Raw genomic sequence first — 13,049 nt, 5'->3', positions numbered from 1 at the left:
GCGACTCAGGCTGCAGCCGCACACACAATGCCCTCTGTCTCCACCAGGGCAGAAAGGCACATTATTGCGGACCGGGTGACTCCAGCTCCACCAGCCGTGATGCTTGTGGTCTACACATCCCCCACCGGGCATCTCCCCACGCCGTGGGCTTGGCCAGGGGCTGGGCAGGGAGGGGCGTGGTGGCACTCTGGGCCTGGGTGTCCCATCCCTGGAGGTTCCTGCCTTGTTGCCATATCAGACTTGTCCCCTCACCCTCCATCCTCACCTGTGGGTCCTTCCCCCTGGCCCCATGCCTCCCCTCCTCGGCCTCCTGAGGGCTAGGACTTACACTGCTCTGGGAGAGCACACAGCCCTGCGCCTGGCACGACGGGCCCTCCCCAGTGTGGCTTTCCCTTCCGTCTCCTTCTTTTGGAGTCTCGTGTTCGGACTTTGTGAAGGTTGGAGACAATTTTGTCGTCAGAAGTGTTGGCAGGCCGGGTGAGGTGGCTCACGCCTGTAATCCTAGCACTCTGGGAGGCCGAGGCTGGAGGATTGTTCAGGAGTTTGAGACCAGCCTGAGCAAGAGTGAGACCCCGTCTCTACTAAAAATAGAAAGAAATTAATTGATCAACTAAAAATATAGAGAAAAAATTAGCAGGGTGTGGTGGCGCATATCTGTAGTCCCAGCTATTCGGGAGGCTGAGGCAGGAGGATTGCTTGAGCCCAGGAGTTTGAGGTTGCTGTGAGCTAGCCTGATGCCATGACACTCTAGCCCGGGTAGAGTCAGACTCTGTCTCAAAAAAAAAAAAAAAAAGAAAAGAAAAAGAAATGTTGACAGAGCCTGAAAATAGCTGTGTTTTTTTGTGTGTGTGTGTGTGTGGGTTTTTTTGGGGTTTTTTTGAGACAGAATCCTGCTTCATTGCCCAGGCTAGAGTGAGTGCCGTGGCATCAGCCTAGCTCATAGCAACCTCAAACTCCTGGGCTCAGGGGATCCTCCCACCTCAGCCAAGTGACAGGGACTACAGGCATGAGCCACTGTGCCTGGCTCCTCTCTTTCTCCTTGCTAGGTACTCATTTTACAACCTCAGGCTGCAAGAAGTCTGGTGGGCATTACTACATACCTGGACGACCCTGGGTTGTCCTAGTGCCCTACTACACCAACCCAAGAGCCCTTTGCTTTGGCTGAAGACACAGTCCTTTCCTTTTTTTTTTTTTTTATTTCGGCATATTATGGGGGTACAGATTTTAAGGTTTCAATAAATGCCCATTTTCCCCCCAGTCCTTTCCTTTTGATTCTTAGCATGTCAACTGGATTTAATTCACATGTGATGAGCAAACACTGCCTGGATGTGGAAGGACAGAGAAGAATAAGTTATAGGCCTGCAGGAAAAAGGGCATTTGCAAACCAAAGAGCATGTCATTTGTGCATTTGCCTATTGCTTCATTTAATCAGTATGTATTTGGGGACACATACAGCTGCCATGCACTGCGCCGGGAATGAGGATACAGTGGAAACAAGACAGGGCAGCTCTTGTCCTCATGGAGCCTGCAGTCACACTGTGGAGACAGACACAAAGCAAACAATTAACCAATGCCACAGACGACACCTGCTATGACAGAAAAGCAGGGCGTAGAAAGAACATTCCTCAGGTTAGGCCAACTCCAGCATTTTGAGGCAGAAGAGGGCACCCCAACTCTCTTACCTGCAGCCCCTTCAGGTCTTCTTTAGAGCTATGCTGGGGTCTTCTGCCCTGGTTTTCCTTCCACCTCCTCACATCCTCTTCCTCACCTGCTCTGGGCAGGTAGCAGCCTGCAGGGCTGGGTTGGCAAGGTAGCTGCTGCCACCCTGGTTCCCCTGGAGCCATGGTGGCATCTCACGCTTCTCCAGTACTGCCGACATCAGCCTTGGCAGGCCTTGGAGAGCTGCTTTTGTCACCAGTGAGAGTAGAAGCTGGAAAGAAAGCTTACCTGCTCCTGCTACCCACTCCCCTTCCCAGTGAGGGCTGGCAGGCAGCGCTGGGAAGTCAGGCAAGAGCTGCCTTCCGGTTCTGGCCACTGCCCCACAGCTTGGTGCTCCGTGCTTATTGGAGCCAGCTCACCCTGACACACAGGAAGGCAGCGATCTGATAAAATGGGTTGCAACAAGGTGTCACTTAAAGTGGTGGCCCTCCCAGGAATATTTGTTGAGGGCTTTGCTTAGCTGCAAAGGAGTGAATTGCTAATTATACAGGCAGGTAGGACGACTTTATTTGGGTGGATCACAGGGGACCTTCCCATATTAGCACAGTTTACTACCTTTAGGATGGTATTCTCCATAATCTCTGCCCTGATTTTATTGCTTTTTTAACTGTGTGAAACTTGTGGAAATGAAACATTTGCTTAAATGTGGGCGATTCTGAGCCCTCGTATTCATCAAACACCTTCATAACCTTCCCTATTCCTGTGAAAAGGCTATCTTCCTTGACAGTGGACCCAGAGAGAGAGAAATGTGCTGCCACACTTGAGTGAACAACACTGACAAGGTCACAATTATGGGAACACGGCGTGTTCGTTTTCAACCTCTAGAATCTATCTATGGTAAAAGAAAAAATATTCAATTAAATGTTATCCACTATATGATATAAATGTAGAAGTACACCTGATAGAAGTTGGGTAGGAGGGGATGTCTTGTGGAAAGACAGATAAGGCCTTAATAAACCCAGTTAGCCTGAGGGGAGACTGCTGAAAAGGGACCCAGCCAGAAATGAAGTGAGCATTAAGCAAGTGCGAAAAGTTACAAAGATAACCAATGGAATAACTGAGACCTTGTACTTGCTAAAAACAAGGGGATTGTGGAGAAAGCTGTGGGTTGGGTTAGTGAGCTAAATTCATCTTTCTTAGGCAGGAGTCCTAGATATCCGAAGTTGAAAAATAAAAATTTAGCAGCAAATTACTTGATGTTAAGGTGATAAACATCTAAAAGCAGAAAAGTATAAAACTGGTTGTCTCTGGCCAGGTGAGGTGGCTCATGCCTGTAATCCTAGCACTCTGGGAGGCCAAGGCGGGCAGATTGCTCGAGGTCAGGAGTTCGAAACCAGCCTGAGCAAGAGCGAGACCCCGTCGCTACTAAAAATAGAAAGAAATTAATTGGCCAACTAAAAATATATAGAAAATATTAGCCAGACATGGTGGCTCATGCCTGTAGACCCAGCTACTCGGGAGGCCTGAGGCAGCAGGATTGCCTGAGCTCAGGAGTTTGAGATTGCTGTGAGCTAGGCTGACTCCACAGCACTCACTCTAGCCTGGGCAACAGAGCGAGACTCTGTCTCAAAAAAAAAAAAAAAAAGAAAAAATCTGGTTGTCTCTGGAGAGGAGTATTGGAGTGAGGCAGGGAACTGCTGCTTCTCTCTATAATTCCTATTATATCATGTTTAAATTATGGGAAAGTTTTACTTTCATAAAATTTATGGGAAATACTTTTCCAATTTTTCCCTCCTTTCTTCCTTTCTCCCTTCCTCCTTCCTTTCTTTCTCTCTCCTTAGCCCCCATTTCTTTCTTTTTCTAGAGACAGGGTCTCACTCTGCTGCCTGGGCTGGAGTACAGTGGCATAATCATAGCTCACTGCAACCTTGAACTCCCAGGCTCATGTGATCCTCCTGCTTCAGCCTACCAAAGTGCTGGGATTACAGGTGTGAGCCACCATACCCAGCCCCACATTTTTCATAATGGGCATGTATGATAAGAGAATACATGAAAATCTTAATTGATTTTTTTATTTAAAAAATTTTTTAATTGTGGTAAAACAAAATGTAAAATTTATTATCTTAAACACTTTTAAGTGTTCACTTCAGTTCAGTTTAACTATATTCACATTGTTGGGCAACAGAGCTCTAGAATTTTCTTGCTTGAAGCCAGGAGTCTGAGAACAGCCTGGGCAACATAGTAAGACCCTTATCTCTATAAAAAATAAAAAACATTAGCCCAGTGTGGTGCTGTGTTCCTGTAGTCCCAGTTACTTGGGAGGTTGAGGCAGGAGGATCGCCTGAGCACAAGAGGTTGAAGTTCCACCATGCCACTTCCTGTCTATGAGTTTGACTACTTTAGATCCCTCATATAGATGGAATCACACAGTATTTCTTTTTGTGACTGGCTTATTTCACTTAGTGTAATGTCCTCAAGGTTCCTCCATATTATAGCATTGACAGGATTTTCTTCCTTTTAAAGGCTGAATAATATTCCATTGTATGCCTATATCATCTTTTCTTTATTCATTCAACCACCTAGGAGCATTTGGGTTATTTCCACCTCTTGGCTATTGTGAATAATGCTGCAAGCTGAATTTATTTTTTTAAGGACATCCTGGCTGGGCGCGGTGGCTCACGCCTGTAATCTTAGCTCTCTGGGAGGCCGAGGTGGATTGCTCGAGGTCAGGAGCTCGAAACCAGCCTGAGCAAGAGCGAGACCCCGTCTCTACTATAAATAGAAAGAAATTAATTGGCCAACTAATATATATCGAAAAAATTAGCCAGGCATGGTGGCGGATGCCTGTAGTCCCAGCTACTCGGGAGGCTGAGGCAGTAGGATCGCTTGAGCCCAGGAGTTTGAGGTTGCTGTGAGCTAGGCTGACGCCACGGCACTCACTCTAGCCTGGGCAACAAAGTGAGACTCTGTCTCAAAAAAAAAAAAGAAAAGAAAAGAAAAGATAAAGGACATCCCCGAATAGATGTGGAACCTATGGTCAGAGAAGGTCCAGAACATGTGTAAGTCCCACCTGAGTCAGGGCAAGCCTGGGCATGAACTCAGCTCTTGCCTTGACCATACTGACAGCTGGGAGTTGGTCAAGGCCCCGCCTCTTGGGACGGTTGGCCCCTGTCAGCTGGAAGAACTGTGAGATAGGATCAGGGAAAGGTACACAGAAAGGAAAGAACTTGGCATCAGCTTGGCAAACAGTCCCCTTTGTCATCCCTCATCCTCTGAAGTCTATCCCACTGCTGGCTCTCCCAGCCCTGCCCACACCAGCCCAGTGTCCTGGTCTGGCTTCTGGTGGTTGTGACAGCTGGAATCTGAGTTCAGTGGGAAGAACCATCTTACTTTCCCACAAGCTCATTTTTGTCTTTTAGTCTTGGGCCTATGCCTTGGTGTTAATTTGCAGGACTAGTTTAAGTTTCTCCTGGGTTATCAGGACCCATCCACCTAGTCCCTGACTATCCAGATGGAGCAGGTCCCTTTCTAGGCTGGAGGCTGTGGGTGGAGCCCAACATCACGCCTACTGTCTAGCTTGGATGGTGTCCCACTGTGTTAGGTGACAGCTTATTCTTGGACAGGAAATTATTTAAGTTCAGCCTTTCCTCTGACGATCCGGGAGGCGCTCAGTCAACACACGCATAACTGAAATCCGGCAGGGACCTGGCCATTAATGGACATGTGACCTCGGGTTCTTAGGCACAGCGTGAGATACTTTCCAGAGTGGAGGAAGAGTATGGGATGTGGGGTCTCCAAAATCATGGGGGGAGGGCATTTCCTATGGGGCCGCTGGACGGTGTGGAAGGTATTTCCTTCCTTACTGGACCATGGTTTGGGGGCCACCTGGTAGCCTTAGGCGACCTTTTGTGAAGTCCTTTCCCGAGGCAGCTGCTCTCAGAGCCGGGTGACAGTTGCCAGAGATCAGGCAGCTGATGCCTTTGTCTAGGAAGGAGCTTGACACCAAGGTCTTCCGTATTTACCATACTATACCACCTGCCTTTCCTGGCGTGGATCACTGATTGAGATGTTCTGATCTGATTTATCCTGCCTTTTTCCCTTCCAAGCCCTGGAGGTAGGTGGAGGAAGGATGTTCACTGAGGCTTAGTGTCTAATAGATGGCCACTAGCATGTGGTATTGAATTTTTAAATGAATTTCTATTAAATAAAATGAAAAATTCAATTCCTCAGTTGCACTAGCCATGTTTCAAGTGCTCAGCAGCCACTTCTACGTTGCAGATGTGGAAAACGACCTTTGTCGCAGAAAGTTCTGTAGGACATCACTGTCCTGAGCTTCCTCTTTCTTTTCTGCTGATTCTGATCTGAAGTAACTGGAAGCTGCTACTCCATTAAGCTGGAGGCCCCAGAGCTCGCTGCCTACTGAAAATTCGAAAGCAGAGAATGACCAGGGTAGAAATGCCTTCTGCCCCCACTCAGTATTCAGTCCAGGGCAGCATTAGGCTCCGAAGTCTTGTCTTCCTGAGTGTGATACCCACAGCCTGCAAGCTGCCACCCAAGCCCTTTAGGTGAGTTCTGGCCTGCAGCAGCGGTTCTGTTCTGTTCACCTGCTCATCACCAAAGCCATTTAATGGGTTTTCCGGGGTGTGAGGGTGTGCCAGCCTAACCCGGTCTTCTGGTCTTGATCCCTTTCCAAAAACACCACATCTGCTCGGATGCTTATGCTGGTATCAACCCTGCCGCAGTGCCACAGGAAGTCCGTGCACAGGCTCTGCTGGCAATGTGCCATGCATCCCTGTAAAAAGGGTCTGGCCACTGGGGGTGGGAGGAAGCAGGGACCTGTGTCCGTCTGGAAGTCTCTAACAGGAAGAGGTTTTCCAGAATAACACAGCACAGCCTTGCCTTCTTCCTCAGTCCAGCCTGAAGTTGTCCTTTCAGTCTGCTGAGTCCACCCCATATCACCAGTTATTCTTCATGTGACAGCCGCTGGGCTCCACCAGTGAATCTATTTTTCCTACTTTGCCCAGAATCCTGAGAAGGAGCTGCGAAGAGGCCAGAGGGAAACTTCCTGTCTTCCTACTGGAGTTGCTAAGCTCAGAGAATGTGAGTGTAGGGTTGCCAGCATTCGTCTTTCTTGCCTCATGGGGACAGCCAGTCTAGAAAGTGGATCTCAGTAGAGTAGAAAAAGGGAGAGAAAAGAGAGCCCTGCAACATCATCAGAGCCCCTAGCAGCAGCTGCGCCTGTATACTTTGCAAACTAATGTCCCTCCACACCTGGACTTTCCAGTTATAAGAGACAGTTAATACCCTTTCTGCTTAAGTTAGTTTGAGTTGAGTCTCTGTCACTTGCCACCCAAACAATCTTAACCAATAGAGTCATGAGGCCAGAAAATTTGGGGGGAAGCCTCCGTTTGAAGACCATGTTCAGGTTTTTGCCAAGACACCTGCAAGGAATGGCCAGACTGAAATAACAAGCGAACTAGAGACCAACCTCGACCATAGGTTTGCCTTGCGGACACTGTCTCTGCTGGTGATACGTCCTGTCCTCTTCAGCTCCCCAAATCCCTCCTATCTCTCAAGAGCCCGGTTAGAGCCCTTCTCTTCCAAAGCCCTTTCTGACCATCTCAGCCTGCAGTGAACTTTCTACCCTCTGCCTTCTGTGACCAATTTTAATTATCAAAGAATTGTGAATTGTCTTATAGGGTGTCTGTTTTCCTTGTCTAGGATGGCACTTTAAAGATTGCACCGTTTGCAGTTTGTCACCCTCTCCTACTAGGTCAAGGTCAGAGATAGGATTCAATGCTTTTGTGTCTCTGGCAGGAGCCAGCATACTGTCTAGGACAGAATAGACTTCAGTGAATGTTTGGGGATTAGAAAACTGGTGGGAACATGATGTGAAGGTAGAAAACAGCTGGAATCTCACCCGTGAGAGCTATTGGAGGCAAACGTGCTTGCGGCTCTCCTTGGTTGAGAGAGAAGCACTGGACTAAGTCCCAGGATGACGGTGGGCTGCATTCCTCTATGAAAGCTCTCTGGTCTCTTACCGAAGAACTCTTCTTCATGTCAGGGCGTGAGGATGGAGGAAGGGGAGGAGTGGGAAGACGGGGAGCAATGAGGTGGGTCTGAGTCAGCTTCTCTTTGGAGGTCCTGGGCTGGCTCCACAGAGTACTGGAGAAACTAGTGTCCTTATCCCACTGTCACTCCTCATTCTACACCAGCTTTGCCACAGCTGGAGATGGCACTTACCACCAGACTTGGGTCCAAATGGCATTGGCTATTTCCTTCCCCTAACCCTTAAAAAGCCCAGGATTTGCAAACATTGAAGCTATTAAAAATAATTTAAAGGCGTTCTGAGTGATGAGATCTTTGATATAAGCACATGTCCTCATCCTTTGGAAGCAACACTATTTGAATATGTGCATTCTGGGGCATTGTTAAAAAGGAGGGATTCTGTCTCCTCTGTTCAGGTGTGGTAGTAGTCACACCCGAGCGTTTAGAAAATACGGCATAGTTAGGCCTTCCACTGTTCTCTAATAGTTTTCTGGCTCTTCTCTTTTTGATTTGGTTATACATTTTCCACCTGGGGTGATACCATGTCTTATACATGTCTTGTTCCTCTCCCAGCAACCAGAACACTCATTAAGTGACTATTGGATGGATGGATGGATAAATACCCAGTAGATACCTACCCAGACAAACACCAGCAAAAACCCTTAACATTTATTAAGCATTTACTATATCCCAGGCACGTAGTAAGTACTTTACTGATATTATCTCATTCTTAGAGATGTAGATGTGTGAAAATTACATTGGGAAAAATTATATTAGGTGACTTCCAGGGCCTCTCAGCTCTATGATGCTCTGACTTGATGCAGCATCAGGGAAACTAGGGAATTGAGGTGGGGCTTGGAAACCGGACACTTAGAAGCAGAAATAAAAATAACATTATTACTTCCGGCTGGGCCGAAGGGAGGCTGCGAACGTTGAAGGACACCGGCTGCGGAATTTGTGGCTTTTGTGAGATTGGAATCATGGCAGGTCCAGAAACTGATGCCCAATTCCAGTTCACTGGTATTAAAAAATATTTCAACTCTTACACTCTCACAGGTAGAATGAATTGTGTACTGGCCACATATGGAGGCATTGCTTTGATGATCTTATACTTCAAGTTAAGGCCTAAAAAAACTCCAGCTGTGAAAGCAACATAAATGGATTCTCAACTGTACTTCATCTGTTAAGTTCCCATGCCTGGAGAAGCTAATGTCACCTCATCATGTGATACTCAATTTGTACAATAAATTATGAACCTGGAAAAAAAAATAACATTATTAGCTACCTCTTTCTGTGAGCTAGGAACTGTGCTAAGTACCTTAAAAATATTTTCTCGGCCGGGCGCGGTGGCTCACGCCTGTAATCCTAGCTCTTGGGAGGCCGAGGCAGGCGGATTGCTCAAGGTCAGGAGTTCAAAACCAGCCTGAGCAAGAGCGAGACCCCGTCTCTACTATAAATAGAAAGAAATTAATTGGCCAACTGATATATATAGAAAAAATTAGCCGGGCATGGTGGCGCATGCCTGTAGTCCCAGCTACTCGGGAGGCTGAGGCAGAAGGATCACTCAAGCCCAGGAGTTTGAGGTTGCTGTGAGCTAGGCTGACGCCACGGCACTCACTCTAGCCTGGACAACAAAGCGAGACTCTGTCTCAAAAAAAAAAAAAAAAAAAAAAATATTTTCTCATTTATTCCTGAACAACAATCTTGTATGATAGGTACTACTAACCCCATTTTTAGAAGAGGAAAGCGAGGTGCAGAGAGGTCACAGGGCTAGCCTAAAAAGCTGAGGTCGCATCCAGGTCTGCTGACTCTGAAGTCTGTGCTCTTCACCACCACACTTCCAAAGAGACTGCAAAGCCCTCCTACCTGAGAAGGTGCCTTTCCACTGGGGCGGGGGTGGGGGGGATGCTGGGCGTTGCCATAGGAACAGCAAAAGCCTCTGAGACTCTGCCAGGAGGGGTGTACATAGGGAAGCTGGGGCTGAGGAAGGTTCTGGAGACAATTCCAGGGCATCTGGCCTCTCCAGACCTGCAGGAGTCTCCGAGCCTAGCAGGAAGCCACCTCCCTGCTCCATTCTGTAGCACTTGGTAAACCTCAGCTTAGCTCCCCAGAAGGGTAGGACAGGATGTTCTCTGAGTTCTAGCAGCACGACCATTAGGAGGCAGAGCTGCGATTAGGGCTTGAAAGTCTGCGGTTACCAGGCACAGGCCCTGCTTCACCTTTTATAGCCATCTAGCTTGAGAAGTCGGAAGAATTCAGGCAGTTTTGCTTTCCCCTCCCTCCCCTTCATCAGCTTTATGACCCGGAACACATTCTTCCTTCTTTCTGTCACTCATTTACCAGTCCTTGGAACGAGTGTGCACTTTACTAGAAGGCTTTCTGGTGGAGTTTTAAGGAAATTCAGACCTGATTGGTTGGACACAGCGGAGTGGGAGGTTTGATTTGCTTAGGTTGCTCCCACCTCCTCTGCTCTGGTCTAGCAGCTGGCTCCTGGAGAGCTGGAGTAGGACATTGTGGTGGTAGGTTGGTGGATAAGAGCAGAGGGTTAGCCTGCAGAGGGGCCTGGGTTCATGTCCTGGCTCTGCCATTCAGAACCACATGGCTTGAGACATGTGACTTGGCCTCTCCCAGCCTTGATATTCCCATCTGTGAAATGGGAGAGAATTATTACCTGCCTAGAAGGATTGTTGTGAAGATGGGATGAGAATGCTAATGAAGTACCTAGCACTGTTCCTGGCACCTTGGGTATCTGAATGAGGGGTTATGAAGCCAGGCTCCTTTCCCAGACAAACTTGGAGGCGAAGGATAAAGAGAGCTTGCTATAGCTGAAAGACTCAGTTTGGGGTCTCCTAAGATGGTAGGATCTAAGACTTGCAGGATTGGAAGAGATCCTGGAAGTCCTCGGAGACTGAGAAGACGATGGCAGCTTTGTGGCAGGAGCGTGGAAAAGGTCATGGGCCAGGGTGGCTTCCACAAAGTGCCACTCGTGAAGGCATTTGAGGTTTTGATGGGAGCACCTGGCAGCCAAGAATAGGGTGGGACCGTGTGGGGTCTGTGAGCCTGGTCACTGCTCGAGCGGGAGAACAAAGTTGTTCCATCCTCCCTTAGACTAATTTCTCATCGTTCCAGGATGAGTTGCTGGTGACAGGAAACTCGATGGAATCGGTCCCAGTTGTCCTAATCTGGTAATCACCAACCCATGCTTCCTGTATGGTCTGGCACAGAAACCAAAGGAAGGGGATGCAGATCTGCGGGGCACAGCTGCTCCGACCTCTCTGGGTAAGATAGAGACGCAGGGCTAAGAACTCACAGGCTCCTTCTAAGAGGAAAACATCAACAACCAAAATTACAAGTCAGGAAGAACTGCCTCATCTGCAAGTAACTGAGCAATTACCTGCTAATTAAGCTCTCAGTTTGTTTTCTGAGGCTTACAGTATAGCACTCGGTAGATGTGCCCTGCCCTGCTTGTCACCAAGGTGTTGAAGATTAAGCGTTTCACATGAATCAAGGTGGAACTCTTGATTAAATTAATAGCCTGGTTTATTCCTACATCATGAGGCCTTAAAATGCCCCTCTTTTCTTTGGAGAACTGGGAGGGACTGCAGGGTTTTTGAGTCCTCTGATTTTGCTCACCTATCATGAATGCAGATTCCTGGAGTTTGTATCAGTCCCGAGTCAGAAACTTTTCACATGATTTTTATGAACACCCAGGTCTGAAAACCTCAGATGGAGGTGCAAAGTCTTCTGGGGATATTAATAACACTTATCAGTGAAGTACACAGACAAATCAAAATGCCATTTCAGCCAACCCCAGAAAATCTTTTAGTCTAGCCCTGAACAGGGTGAAGCTTGACTGTTCTGTCTTTGCACCTCATCTATCTATAGGTGGAGATGCAAATAGAAAAACAGCCCAAAGGCCAGCAGCCAAAGAAACAGCATGCTTCGGTATAAATCAGCCCTCAGATCATCCAGGCTGGTGTCTCCGTGCCAACTCCCTGCTCTCATGTGTTGTAAGTGCTGACTATAGCCTGTTTATCTACTGATAACAAAGGTGAACATAAGTGATCTCCAGAAATGGTTCACACAGGGCTCCCGAGTTCTTGAAAAACCACAAGTTGATTGGCAAATGCTTCTGTTGCAGACATAAACTCAAACAAACAGCTCATTTCCTTCAAGAAATGGAAGTAGCTGCAAGCTGAACATAGGGAAGGAGGGGAGAATTCTTCTTCCTTTCCCCATAGCTTCTTCCCCTTTCTGATGTTAGATTTTTTTTGACACTAACAAGTCCAGACTAGGGAAAAGAAGCAATTAATAAAGAACGTCAAGGAGTGGACTCTTTTCCCTCAGAGGCCATGGCCCTCTCAGAGTTAGTTACAAATCTTTTTTTTTTTTTTTTCAGGAAGCCTGGGGCCACAAGGCTTTGAATCACAGAGTCTTCTAAGGCTTTGCTTTTACAATGGGATTCTCAAACTCCATTGAGTGTGCTCTGGTGGAATGCAGAGGTGGTCCTGCCCACTGAAGATTCCACAGGATTCTGATAGACTGGGATAACTCTGGAACAGGGAGTAGTGGCTCACACTTTTAAAAAAAATAACACCTTTATTGAGATATCTTTCACATACCATACAATCCACCCATTTAAAGTGTACAATTCAATGGTTTTTAGTATATTCAGAGTTGTGCAACCATTGCAATATTTTAGAACACTCCTAAATATTTGTATCACTCCTAAAAAAAAAATCTCAAACCTGTTAGCATTCACTCCTCATTTCCTCCAGCCTTCCCCAACCCCCACGCCAGCCACAAGCAACCACTAATCTACTATCTGTCTAAGTTTGCCTGTTCTGGGCAGTTCATGGAAGTGGAATTATACAATATTTGGTTCTCTGTGACTGGCTTCTTTCACTGAGCATGTTTGCAAGTTCATCCATGAGTCAATACTTTATTCCCTTTTATGGTTGAATAATATTCATTTGTACAGATATGCCACATTTTGTTTATCCATGAGTTGATGAACATTTAGGTTGTTTCTACTTTTTGGCTATTGTGAATAATACTGCTATGAACATTTGTGTATGAGTTTTTTGGGTGGGAATGTGTTTTCATTTCTCCTGGTGTTTCAGTTCACCTAGGAGTGGAATGGTGGAGTCATACAGCAAATCTATGTTTAACCTTTTGAGAAATTGCCACACTGTTTTCTAGAGGAGCTGCACCGTTTTGCATTTCCACCAGCAGTGCAAGAAGGTTTCAATTTCTCTACATCCTGACCAACATTTATTATTGTGTGGTTTTGATTATAGGTATCCTAGTGGGTATGGAATAGTATTTCATTATGTTTTTAT

General features: G+C 46.9%; 1 protein-coding gene across 1 annotated transcript; it reads left to right on the top strand.

Moving 5' to 3' along the window:
* Nucleotides 1-8,608: 8,608 nt before the first annotated feature.
* LOC105878347 (ATP synthase F(0) complex subunit k, mitochondrial) lies at nt 8,609-8,979 on the top strand. The gene has a single exon (XM_012777709.2). The coding sequence runs from the start codon at nt 8,688-8,690 to the stop codon at nt 8,862-8,864; it is 177 nt and encodes a 58-aa protein (XP_012633163.1). The 5' UTR covers nt 8,609-8,687; the 3' UTR covers nt 8,865-8,979.
* Nucleotides 8,980-13,049: the final 4,070 nt, after the last annotated feature.

This window comes from Microcebus murinus, chromosome 6 (genome assembly GCF_040939455.1).
Source record: "Microcebus murinus isolate Inina chromosome 6, M.murinus_Inina_mat1.0, whole genome shotgun sequence".
In the NCBI taxonomy this organism is placed as follows: Eukaryota; Metazoa; Chordata; class Mammalia; order Primates; family Cheirogaleidae; genus Microcebus; species Microcebus murinus.
This window is presented reverse-complemented; position numbering and strand designations above follow the sequence as displayed.

Bases quoted from the DNA above. Each gene is read 5' to 3' on its own strand.
- LOC105878347 (XM_012777709.2), top strand. From the start codon at position 8,688: ATGGCAGGTCCAGAAACTGATGCCCAATTCCAGTTCACTGGTATTAAA.